Genomic DNA, 13,142 nt, shown 5'->3' on the forward strand with positions numbered 1-13,142 from the left:
ACATACCTTAAGATCCACACAGAAATGGTTCTGTGACAACAAAATCAATGTTCTACCATGGCCATCTCAGTCGCCGGACCACAATCCAATCGAAAACCTGTGGGCTGAGTGGAAGAGGGCAGTTGATAAGCGCAAACCCAAGAATGTGAAGGATCTTGAAAGGATCTGAATAGAGGAAGTGGTCCCAAAATCCTCCAAATGTATTCCTTAACCTTGTCAAACATTACAGGAAAAGACTCCATGCTGTTATCCTTGCAGAGGTGGTTGCACTAAGTACTAAATGAGGAGTGCCAATAATTATGAACCTTGATTTTGGTTCAATTTATTTTGTTTTAAATAATTGTATGATTTTGGTTGGTTCCATTGAAACATTAAAAAAAGTACAGTATTTCTCACATGTTGGTATTTTGAGTTAATCTCTATAATTATATTGTTTATATTTTTTTAAGTATTGTTTGTGCATTGCCAGTCAGGGGTGCCAGTAATTTTGGAGCCCACTGTATGTATGTATGTATGTATGTATGTAGTATGTGTATTTGTATGTATGTGTATACAATACCGGTCAAAAGTTTTAGAACACCTACTCATTCAAGGGTTTATCTTTATTTTGACTATTTTCTACATTGTAGAATAATAGTGAAGACATCAAAACTATGAAATAACACATATGGTATCATGTAGTAATCAAAAAAGTGTTAAACAAATCAAAATAGATTTTATTTTGAGATTCTTCAAATAGCCACCCTTTGTCTTGATGACAGCTTTGCACACATTTGGCATTCTCTCAACCAGCTTCACCTGAATGCTTTTCCCAACGTCTTGAAGGAGTTTCCACATTTGCTGAACACTTGTTGCTGCTTTTCCTTCACTCTGAGTTTGACTCATCCTAAACCATCTCAATTTGGTTGAGTCGGGGGATTGTGGAGGCCAGGTCATCTGATGCAGCACTCCATCACCTTCTTGGTAAAATAGCCCTTGGTGTGGTCATTGTCCTGTTTGGCCATATTGACAAAGTAGAAAAATATTTTTTTGATTTGTCATAATGAGGTATTGTGTATTGATGAGGGAAAACAATTATTTAATCCATTTTAGAATACCATGCTGACACACACCGCTTGCGTTGCATGTGCGAGCGTTGCAAAAATAATGTACACATACATGTTATTCAATCATTGCACCCACACTGCTCGCGTGCATCAGCTTAAATAGACACTTGGTTCTATTTGTGAACCTTAACTCGCTGCAAGTCCTGCCTCTCTCATCTCCTCATTGGTTTTTAGGAGCATATACCCACACGTAGGTGATGAAAGATGAACTGAGGGCCACACCTCCGTAGGGTTGTGGTAATGCATCTTAAAGTAGGTTACCAACCGCCATAGAAAGTCCAAAGAAGAAGTACAGAAGAAGCCGGAAGGAAGGAAGAGAGATGACGAGAAACCAATTTGGTTTACCGTTTTATCTGTGGATTAATTGTCGGACCTTGTGAATTTCTGGTAAAATAAAACCCAATGTTTTAATATCCCAGGACAAATTAGCTAGCAACAGCAAGCTAGCTAGCTAAATTGCCATACTTGTTTAATGCTTTTCGACTTGTCCCCAAATTTATAATTGCTTCAGAGTTTGTTTTTTGATATTTCAACCTGTGTGTCTTGGTGTGGTGGACAAATCAACTTGCGCGTGCGGTCTGGAACATGTAGGCTCCAACGTAATATAATGTGGAAAAGTCAAGCGGTTTGAATACTTCCAAATGCACTGTATATATTTATTGTAACAGTATATACAGGTGTGTGGTGTGTGTGTGTGTGTGTGTGTGTGTGTGTGGTGGGGTGTGTGTGTGTGTGTGTTTGGAAAAGTAATCTGAACTTCAATGTGTAGAGAACAGGAAATGTACAATTACTAAAATACTCATCCTAAACTTTATGTGTAACTTGGCTCATTACACAAGATTAAAGCAATCTTGAATGAGCAGGATTAGGTTCAAATGAACGACAGAAACTATTGAACAAATGCAAGACAGTTATTTTTTTCAAAAATTCTCAAACATTGTCTTTTTCGTCTTCATCACATTATGACGGCACATGTCGTGACATCCGCTTGTAGGCATATACGATGTAGAGATGGGGTCAAGTGTTGTCAACACACAAAAAATAAGACAGCTGTGCCCACCAATGAAGTAGTGAACAACAGGTGACGAAATGACAAGGAACAGATCATTGATTAACATTCAACAAACAATTAGGTTATCAACTTTTCAATTTAAAAAAAACTAAACCAACATATTCATTCACAACTGGGATATCAAGGACAAAAAAGACTGTCAGTGTAAAATAGGTTGATTGTAGCAGTCATACAGATATTAAATCAGCAGAAGGCAAGGCAGGTTGACGTGCTCAGATTGTAGATCTATTCACAGGTCTTGGTGATCCAAATGTGGACGGATAAGAATTCAGGAAGGGCATCAATTTCATAATTAGCTATCGTTATGTGTTGGTTTAAAATAATCAATCTACCTAGAGTAGAATCGTATGTCATCTGATCTCACAAAACGCTGCAGACAAACGACTTCTGTCAGTCATCTATGTCATCTCTTCTGACAGTCACCTCTGTCCTAAGCCTGGCTATCACAGATTGCATCTCCTTTTCAGACCGGGCCAAGTCAACAGCCAAGTCAAATGCTTATGTCATGCAATAAAATGCAAATTAATTACTTAAAAATCATACAATGTGATTTTCTGGATTTTTGTTTTAGATTCCGTCTCTCACAGTTGAAGTGTACCTATGATAAAAATTACAGACCTCTACATGCTTTGTAAGTAGGAAAACCTGCAAAATCATCAGTGTATCAAATACTTGTTCTCCCCACTGTATATATATATATATATATATATATATTTATATATTACAGTTGAAGTCGGAAGTTTACATACACCTTAGCCAAATACATTTAAACTCAGTTTTTCACAATTCCTGACATTTAATCAGAGTAAATATTCCTTATCTTAGGTAAGTTAGGATCACCACTTTATTTTAACAATGTGAAGTGCCAGAATAATAGTAGAGAGAACGATTTATTTCAGCTTTTCTTTCTTTCATCACATCCCCAGTGGGTCAGAAGTTTACATACACTCAATTAGTATTTGGTGGCATGGCCTTTAGATTGTTTAACTTGCGTCAAACGTTTCAGGTAGCCTTCCACAAGCTTCCCACAATAAATTGGGTGAATTTTGGCCCATTCCTCCTGACAGAGCTGGTGTAACTGAGTCAGGTTTGTAGGCCTCCTTGCTCGCACACGCTTTTTCAGTTCTGCCCACAAAGACCATCGTGTTTATACACGATACTTCTAGCAATACCAACATATGACCAACTGCTCAAAACAGGAAGTAGTTCGCCGGAAGCAGAATGCTGTGAACCTTTATTACCCGAAAATCCTTTTATGATGTTGTGCAGGTATATCTTTTTTTATTTGTAGTGTAACGACCCTGGGTTTATAAGCGCGGAAATCGACTCTGCCGCACGAGCATGCTTTTGTCGATAGCGCACTGGACTTCGGGCTAGAAGGTTGAGGGTTCGAGACCTGCTCCCTTCCTGTTTCATTACACTGGTGTCAGAAGTGATCGGACCTTGCATCCACGACAGTGCGTGTGCTTGGCCGGTGAGCGCGTTCCTGTAAGACGTAGAGTCGCAAGCTAGCACGAGGACGCGCTCTTTGAAAGGAGGGAGTAGCATGCAGCACGAGCATGCTTTTGGGGCACAGTCGATAGCGCGCTGGACTTCGGGCTAGAAGGTCGAGGGTTCGAGACCTGCTCCCTGCTGTTTCATTACAGTAATAAATATATATTTTTTAATTTTATTTATTATTGTTATTATTAACAACAAATCAATATAGGAAGTACATGTGGGAACACAATTATATATAAATAATATACAAAGGACAATTGGGGCTGGGGGCGGGGCTAGGGTGTACAATATCACATTACACAAGGATCTTAAGGGACATACATACATTCATTATTCTAACAGCTTTTTTGTTAGTAGAGTATTTAATTGTCTTAAAATACAGTTCAATTTCTTTTTGTAAGGTAAGAAAATGTGTTTTTTTGTTTGTAAATTTACATTTGTGAATATGAAATTTGGCCAAAAGACTAATGAAATGAATTACATAAAAATGTTTCAGCTTATTTCTATCGTAGGTAAAGAATCCAAGCAGTACATCTCTCCACAATAGTGTAAGATCTTCATAAATGTGTTCAATTATAAATCTACTGATGTCTTGCCGCAGTTTTCTTACATGAATACAATGCCAAAAAAGATGCAACACTGTTTCTGGGTGGTCATTACAAAAGGAGCAATTTCAGTTGACGTTTTCCTTAAACTTCTTCATATAGTGGTTGTCAGAATAATATTTATGAATAATTTTAAAGGAAACTTCCTTAATTTTGTCATCAAGTAGGTATGTGTGTGGCAACATCCAAACTTTCCCCCAACAGATATTATCAATAAATCCATTCCAATAAGGCATATAGATACAACATCCTGCTGAAACAAGGTTCGTATCGCTCTGTTGTTGAATGGACCAAAAGAGAAACAAATCTTTCCTACTGATGAGTCAACAGGGTCAACGGAAGGTAGGCTCTGAGGGCCAGGTCTTGACACGTTCCTGAATAACAAAGCAACACCTGAGGGAATGGCATCTAAAACAATTGCAAAATCTTTAGGTGTTACAGGGACCTTGTAAAGTGATAAGAATTCCTTATAACTGAGTAAAAGACCCTCTGCATTTACCAGTTGGCTCACCAATAGGATATTATTTCGGAACCAATATTCTAAAAACAAATAAGTATTTTTATACAATATATCCCGATTATTCCATATATAATATCTGTGTGGAGATGATGTTGTGTAGGTATTGCAATAGTAGATGGCAGCATCGTTTTGGAACGGCATGTGATTTAAATCGGAGAGGACGAAGAAGAATGCGACCATGTTGAATTAGCAAGAACTAACACAATAGAGACGTTTTATTTGGAGTGAATTTAATCAAACGGTAAAGTGTTGATCTGCCGCAAAAAAAATGTGATATATAACATCAGAGTGAGAGAAAGGTGAGCGTTTCGGTCTTTTATGTTCAATTTGCATTAGCTATAAATATTTCAAATGAGTCGACTTTCGCTAGGCAGCTAGCTAATCCTGTCAGACATTGAAAACGACTGCCCGGTAGCCATCCAAGTTGATGAAACTGGCTAGATAGCGAGCTAGCTGGCTAATGGCAATTCAATATAACGTTAACCTGGCATATATAAATAAATCATATATAACCACTCATCTGTGATGTAATGCTAGCTAAATAAATTAGTATTTACAGTACTGTTATGTAGCTTGCTAGCTAATGTAGCTACGCTAGCCAACTTGTATGTTTTCGTCAAAGCTGGCGTGGCTAACGTAACGTCAGTAGGTAGCTAACGCTAGCTAGATGGCAAAGTTAACTGGCTAACTAAATATCTTCCTCTAAAGTTGGCAATATGAATGGCCTTTGTCGCACTAAATCAAATCGCGCTCGAAGCCAACTAACTGTTACTGACTGGAACATTAGCAGACTTCCTATCTTTATTTGGCCTAGAAGGGCACCCCTGTTGTTCGATCAGTTTTCTAGCTATAAAATGAGCTAACTTGCATTGAATGTCAGTGCTACCCCAGCATAGCTACTAACGTTATTTGGCTAGCTAGGTAGGTCGCATCTAACTATTCATTTTCGTAGCTAACGTTATGCCAGTTACTTTTTTTAAATTAAGTTGTCCATACATTTGGACTTAACTTTCATTTAAATGCAGATGCTTCAAATTTTTTCAAAGTAATTTCAAACTTCGCACGTTATAACGTTTCGATGGGTCCCACATCCTGTTGACTTTATAACCTAAAGTTTCGCACGTCTATGATCTGGTCCCTAACTGTATGCGCTTGTAGTGTAGACAACTATTTTGTCATCTGTGGTCATGCCCTACACGAGTTAACTGGAATACACTACAGACTGATCCACCAAGCCAACACTAGACCTTGTGCCTGCCAGCCAAATACGTATTTTACATGATGTAGTTGGGGACTTGAACAAAATGTTCGGGCATCTATTCTACATTGTATTACGTTTTAAAGCAAAGTCTAGGGCTTGGCCTATATAGTGTTCATCCTGACTACTAAATCAATTGTTCCTTCTTCCTGTCAGGTGACACAGGCTTGAGCTGAATTCTGCCAGACTCACACACAAAGCCACACACTTTGACAGAAGACCTGTGGTGTCAACAAGAGAGGAGGGAGACCCAGCTGAAACAAACAGGACAGACAGAGGGGAACATAAAGCTGTTTTGCTTTTTGGACTACAATTACCCTTTATTTGATTTTCAACATCAGGAAACTACTTTCACATGTGGATGGACATGTATATACACACAGAGTGGAAAACAAATATTGGACAATAAGGACCATATTATTTTGGATAAATATTTCTCCAAAGGTTTGAAAAACCTTTTACAAGGATATCGATGTTGCGCAATTCAAAGGGACTCGACGCAAAGCAAGGAAATGTTTAATCAAAGAAGGAGATTTAACTTTTGAACAAAGATTATATTACTGATACTATTCCCTCGGTTCAAATTGTCTTAGCAGTTCTATTGCAGGACTTAAACTCCTTGATACTTGTTTACATACCATTTTTTTATATTGTGTGCAGGTATAAAATATTTATGCATTTGAATGCATATAGCTCTTCATTTGGAAGAGCTCTTGTATTAAGACTTTTCATACATCAGTGAACTCTGAAGGGGACTAAACTGCACATGTGTATATGTAACAACTACAAATATACTTCTGTTGTGAAAGCTTTGGACTAAAAATAATGGAGAATATTGTTTAATGCTTATTTTAGACTCGTCTACTTTCGAAGAGGCTTTTTAAGAAAAGGAAGAAAAAAAATAAGGGAGGGTAAGACGTAAATCTTTTGAGAGTAAAAGCAACAGAAAGACATGGCATCCGCAAGAACGGAGAACCTTGGCCCTATCGGCATGGGACTGAACAAGCAGAACGGGCAGCTTAGGGGGGTGCCTAAACCGGCCTCTCCTCAATCAGGACCCCTCGTCCTGGGCTCTCTGTTAAGCAAGGCTGTAGGTGCACCCCAGAAAGCAGGTGCTGCCCTGGAGGGAACTGGCATTAGGTACACATTTCTCTTACACACTTGTTTCACCCCAATTGTGTGCTGCTTGTATAGTATATTTTACTTTCATACCATGTTTTAGAAGTGATTACCCAGTAGAGTTTTAGTTTWAAAAAAAATCAGCAGTGAGTGTGTTCAGGTGTTTTCTTAATACCCTCTTAGAAGACCTGCATGGTTCTGGTACCGGTTCCGACCAACATTTTTGCTTATAAATCGCTCTGTGGATACCATGGATCAAAATGGCTTGCGTTGAGCGATAGCCTTGGTTCCCACGGACACTGTTGTTTTCTGAGCCTGTGTGTCGTAGGATGTGAAATCTGAAACCACTTGAAGCTGGGATGTGTCTTATACCATTTCATTTGCTCTTCTGACTGTCCAACTTCTGGTTGAACCTTACATCACACATGCCTGCAATCATTACGTTGTAGTGCAGCAGGAGTGAGTGGTTTCATCACGGTAGCACATTCAGAGATCGATTTGTAGCCATTCATCTAAAATAATTCAGATTTTAGAGCTTTGAGATCTTCACAGCGATGGGGGCAGACATTCTGATCAAGAGGGACCTTTTAGAAAATATACACACATACTGTATATTCTCCACTAAACATACACATATGTATTTTAGTTAGTCAGGTCCATAAGTATTTGCACAGTGACACAATATGCATAATTTTGGCTCTGTACGCCGCCACAATGGATTTGAAAGGAAACAATCAAGATGTGCTTTAAGTGTAGACTTCATCTTTAATTGAAGGGTTTTGTCAATTATTGTATGAACCGTGTAGGAATTACTTTTTTTTATATACATAGCCCCCCAATTTTAGGGGCTCAAAAGTAATTGGACAAATGAACAATCATAAATTAAATTGTGAGTTTTAATACTTGGTTGCAAATCCTTTGTATTCAATGATTGCCTGAAGTCTGGAACCCATAGACATTACTAGATTCTGGGTTTCTTCCCTGGTGATGCTCTGCCTTTACTGCAGCTGTCTTCAGTTCCTGCTTGTTCTTGGGGCGTTTTGCCTTCAGCAAGTGAAATGTATGCTAAATTGGATTCAGGTGATTGACTTGGCCATTACAGAACATACCACTTCTTTGCCTTAAAGTATTGGGTTGCTTTCGCAGAATGTTTCGCTTCATTGTCCATCTGCACTGTGAAGCGCCATCCAATGAGTTATGAAGGATTTGGCTGAATCTGAGCAGATAATATAGCCCTAAACACTTCAGAATTCATCCTGCTGCTTTTGTCATCAGTCACGTCAATAAATACAAGGGAACCAATTCCATTGGCAGTCATACATGCCCACGCCATACCACTACCTCCACCATGCGTCACAGATGAGGTGGTATGCTTCGGATCATGGGCAGTACCTTCCCTTCTCCATACTCTTCCCATCATTCTGGTACAAATTGATCTTTGTCCATAGGATGTTGTTCCAGGAATGTACATGTATTTATTTAATGTTTTTTGGCAAACTAATCTGGTATTCCTTTTTTTGAGGCTTACATCTTTTGGTAAACCTTCTGTATGTACTCTGGTGAAGTCTTCTCTTGATTGTTGACTGACACAGATACGCCTACCTCCTGGAGGGTGTTCTTGATCTGGCCAACTGTTGTGAAGGGGTTTTTATTTCACCAGGGAAATAATTATTCTGTCATCCACCACTGTTTTCTGTGATCTTCTGGACCTTTTGGTGTTCCTGAGCTCAACAGTGCGTTCTTTCTTTTTAAGAATGTACCAAATAGTTGACTTGGCCACGCCTAATGTTTTTGCTGTCTCTCTGATGGGTTTGTTTTGATTTCAGCCTAATGATGGCTTCACTGGCAGTGATGGCTCTTTGGACTTCATATTGAGGGTAAACGGCAACAGATTGCAGATGCCATACTTGAGATCAACTCGAGACCTTTTTTTATCTGCTTACTTGTAAATGAACTAATGAGGGAATAACACACACCTGGCCATGGAGCAGCCAATTGTCCAATTACTTTTGGTCCTTAAAAAAGGGACAACCACATATAAAAAGTGCTGTAATTCCTACACTGTTCACCCGATTTTGGATGTAAATACCCTCAAATTAAATCTGAAAGTCTGCACTGTATAAGGAAGGTGAAATCTTATAGATGGTGGTTTTATAATTTGATAATACTATATTTAGAAACCTATGAATACAGTTTTGAATAGGAAATACATAAAATATTTCATTTTGATCATATTTGTACTGTAGCTTGTGTCCAAGTGACAACCCCTATTTTTTTTTTTTCCTGAAAGGTCAGATTGTAACCTTTTGAGTAAGCAGCATTGCTAGTTATTGTTTAGCCCTCATGATAAATATTTTGGGGATTACATAAATTCAATTTTCGGTTACATTTAACTGGTTAATTGCACTCTTCTCATTGGTGCCCTTCATCAGGTATGGAGATGACTGGAAAAAGAGCCTACAGCTCCCTCCCAAAGACACAAGAGTCAGAACCTCTGTAAGTCATGGTACAATGCAGCATGCTTTGTTTCACTAACTCACAGGATTTTCCCAGTGTAATTTTAATCAAATCTGGTACTTCTGATGTCTAACCTCTTCTTTGCTGTGTCCCAGGATGTAACATCCACTAAGGGAAATGAGTTTGAGGACTACTGTCTGAAGCGGGAGCTCCTGATGGGCATCTTTGAGATGGGCTGGGAGAAGCCCTCCCCTATCCAGGTACGACACTCACTGGGAGCTTCTCTGCCCACTGATCACCTTTGAAACCGGGGGATTCCCTTGCTGTAAATTGGCTCCTGTTTCTGATGCCTATAACCTATATAGCTACTTTAATGTGATGCGCCTGAACTTTTGTATCATTTCAGCCAATAGTTTTGAGTGGTGCTCACGAGCCATAAAGGGTCCCAGTTTTTGTGTACTACATCATCCATTTCGTATGATATGTTACGAATTTGTTGAGCTTAAGATCCTGGACTTTCTTTAAAGTCTTTAAAGTTCTGCATAACTGAAGTCTTGACATTTGGTAGTTTGTCATAGTGATAATGTTACATATTTTGACAATAGCCTTGTATTTTTTAGTGCTACGATATGTTAAACCAGAGTTTGTCACCTTTCAGGAGGAGAGCATTCCTATAGCCTTGTCAGGACGAGACATCCTGGCCCGAGCCAAGAATGGAACAGGGAAGAGTGGGGCCTACCTCATCCCCATGCTGGAGAGAATAGACCTGAAGAAGGACTATATACAGGGTGAGATGAGGCGCTTCACATGACTCTTTCCCTCCTTTTTTTACTCTACTTATCTCTACTACTCAGGGCTCCAGGCTAACATTTTCCCCTGGTGCCTAGAGCTGTGGCGGACATAAAGACAACCGGTCTCACAGTAATGGACTGTTAATTAACATAAACACATTTAGCATCTCCTGGCCTCCGCATACAAGCCGCTGATGCGTGGCTTGTGCTTTAAAAAGTAATACATCAATTTGATATACACCATCGCAATACATCCATTATTTTAGGCTGGTCTAAAGAAACATGATATAAAGAAAATGTATTTCAGAAGAACAGAATGAGTTGGCCTACTGTATGTTATCTGGCTATGCGCCATGCCATAGGCCAGGGATGGGCAACTGCGGCCCCCCTTTTGTAGACCTGTGGACCAATTTCACAGAATAGCATGAATTTAGTTATACAATTAAGTTTTTTTCTCTACCCCATGGCAAAATGTGTAGAATTGAATTGCAGCGAACTTGCTTTAAAACGGCAACATTTATTCTAATTGCAGGAAATTTATTTTATGTACGGATGTGGGTACGCAGACCCATGAGCGACTACGGCCCCTCAGTTCCATTTTCTTTTTGTGACCCCCCCCCAATCGATTTTGGTCCTGTGCCATTGTTTTATATTATGATTTTATAGTAAGAATATAATTGAACTTAGCTGAATGAAATGGAAAGGATTTTTCCCATTCAGTAGTTATTTGGCAGCTTTGATAGTGGTTTTTGCGTGAGATTTTATTTATTTGTCCATACGGACAACTTAAATCTATATTTTTGTTGTCAGACTATTTTTTATATTGTAGACCTGCATTGACAGGCCCGAGCGGTCTTTATATCATGCATTCGCGATTTGTTGATATTCATTGCTAGTTAGTGAGTCATTTGCCCAGTTATAGCACATTTTTGGTCAGCAATGAAAGTCCAGGAAAAGTTATGGTATGTGCATCATCTGCGTGGGCCGTTGCCAGAGGAGCGAGAGAAATTACATTTGCTCAGCATGGACAATTGATATTTTACAAACTAATAGTGTAGTTTGGCTGGTTCTTGCTAGTTAACTATTTAGCTATTAGCATGTATTAATGTCGTTGTCATGTCCTAAAATAACTTTCCACCGCCACTGGTGTATAATCGCAAATGGCCGACATGCAGTTGGTACGGGTGCACAGTTGATGAAACCTATACTGCATACTCCAGTTGTGAAAGTCTCTCAAGCGCTCAAATTGGCTAGGATTCTCCTCTATTCAATACTGGTCATGTAATCTTGATAAAGTTACAAAAATATTCCTAGAATAGCCTAATTGACAAGTAACTCTTATGCTGTCAAGATCTCCCCTGAACACTGAATATTTTAACCTTTACAAATAGATAAACAGCTTAGACAGCTACCTCGTCCACCTTAGCCACCAGATCCCTGGTTCATTGAGGGAATTATTTTTATACAGACATGGAAAGTATTTGGTTGTAATTAGTGATGCACCGATATGACATTTTTGGCCGATTCAGATATTTTCCTTGCCAAAAAAAACGATACCGATTTATTTAAAGTTTGTGGCCTTTTAAGCATTCTAGTACAGTTAAATAGTTCACACATGGATGCAGCGGTCTAAGGCACTGCATCTCAGTGCAAGAGGCGTCACTACGCCTACACTCAAGCAGACCACCATAGTCTCTGTGCCCAAGAACACTAAGGTAACATGCCTAAATGACTACCGACCCGCATCACTCACACTGTAGCCATGGAATGCATTGAAAGGCTGGTCATGCCTCACATCAACACCATTATCCCAGAAACCCTAGACCCACTCCAATTTGCATACCGCCCCAACAGATCCACAGATGGTGCAATCTCTATTGCACTCAACACTTCCCTTTCACACCTGGACAAAAGGAACACATATGTGAGAATGCTATTCATTGACTACAGAACAGCATTCAACACCATAGTGCCCTCAAAGCTCATCACTAAGCTAAGGACCCTGGGACTAAACACCTCCCTCTGCATCTGGATCCTGGACTAACAACACATCCGCCACACTGATCCTCAACACGGGGGTCCCTCGAGTGCGTGCTCAGTCCCTTCCTGTACTCCGTGTTCACTCATGACTGCACGGCCAGGCATGAATCCAACACCATTAAGTTTGCCAATGACACAACAGTGGTAGGCCTGATTACCAACAACGATGAGACGGCCTATTGGGAGGAAGTCAGGTTGAGAGCTTCAAGTTCCTTTGCGTCCACATCACCAACAGACTAACATGGTACAAGCACACCAAGATAGTGGTGAAGAGGGCACGACAAACCTATTCCCCCTCAGGAGACTGAAAAGATTTGACATGGGTCCTCAGATCATCAAAAGGTTTTACAGCTGCACCATCGAGAGCATCCTGACGGCAGTGATGTAACCCTAGTACGGCAACTGCTCGGCCTCCGACCGCAAGGCACTACAGAGGGTAGTGAGTATGGCCCAGTACATCACCGGGGCCAAGCTTCCTGCCATCCAGGACTTCTATACCAGGCGGTGTCAGAGGAAGGCCCTAAAAATTGTCAGACTCCAGCCACCCTAGTCATAAACTGTTCTCTCTGCTACCGCACGGCAAGCGATAACAGAGCACCAAGTCTAGGTCCAAGAGGCTTCTAAACAGCTTCTACCCACAAGCCGTAAGATTCCTGAACATCTATCAAATGGCT

At 39.9% G+C, this 13,142-nt stretch overlaps 1 protein-coding gene across 1 annotated transcript in view; it reads left to right on the plus strand.

Moving 5' to 3' along the window:
* The first annotated feature begins 4,629 nt into the window (after nucleotides 1-4,629).
* LOC111955276 (probable ATP-dependent RNA helicase ddx6) overlaps nucleotides 4,630-13,142 on the plus strand; it is a 51,855-nt gene continuing 43,342 nt past the window's right edge. The window contains exons 1-5 of the mRNA XM_023975455.2: nucleotides 4,630-5,102; nucleotides 6,218-7,201; nucleotides 9,613-9,676; nucleotides 9,793-9,897; nucleotides 10,296-10,425. Coding sequence (XP_023831223.1) covers nucleotides 7,014-7,201; nucleotides 9,613-9,676; nucleotides 9,793-9,897; nucleotides 10,296-10,425 — 487 coding nt within the window. The 5' untranslated portion in view covers nucleotides 4,630-5,102; nucleotides 6,218-7,013. The remainder of the gene's footprint in view (nucleotides 5,103-6,217; nucleotides 7,202-9,612; nucleotides 9,677-9,792; nucleotides 9,898-10,295; nucleotides 10,426-13,142) is intronic.

This window comes from Salvelinus sp. IW2-2015, linkage group LG30, assembly GCF_002910315.2.
Source record: "Salvelinus sp. IW2-2015 linkage group LG30, ASM291031v2, whole genome shotgun sequence".
Classification (NCBI taxonomy): Eukaryota; Metazoa; Chordata; class Actinopteri; order Salmoniformes; family Salmonidae; genus Salvelinus; species Salvelinus sp. IW2-2015.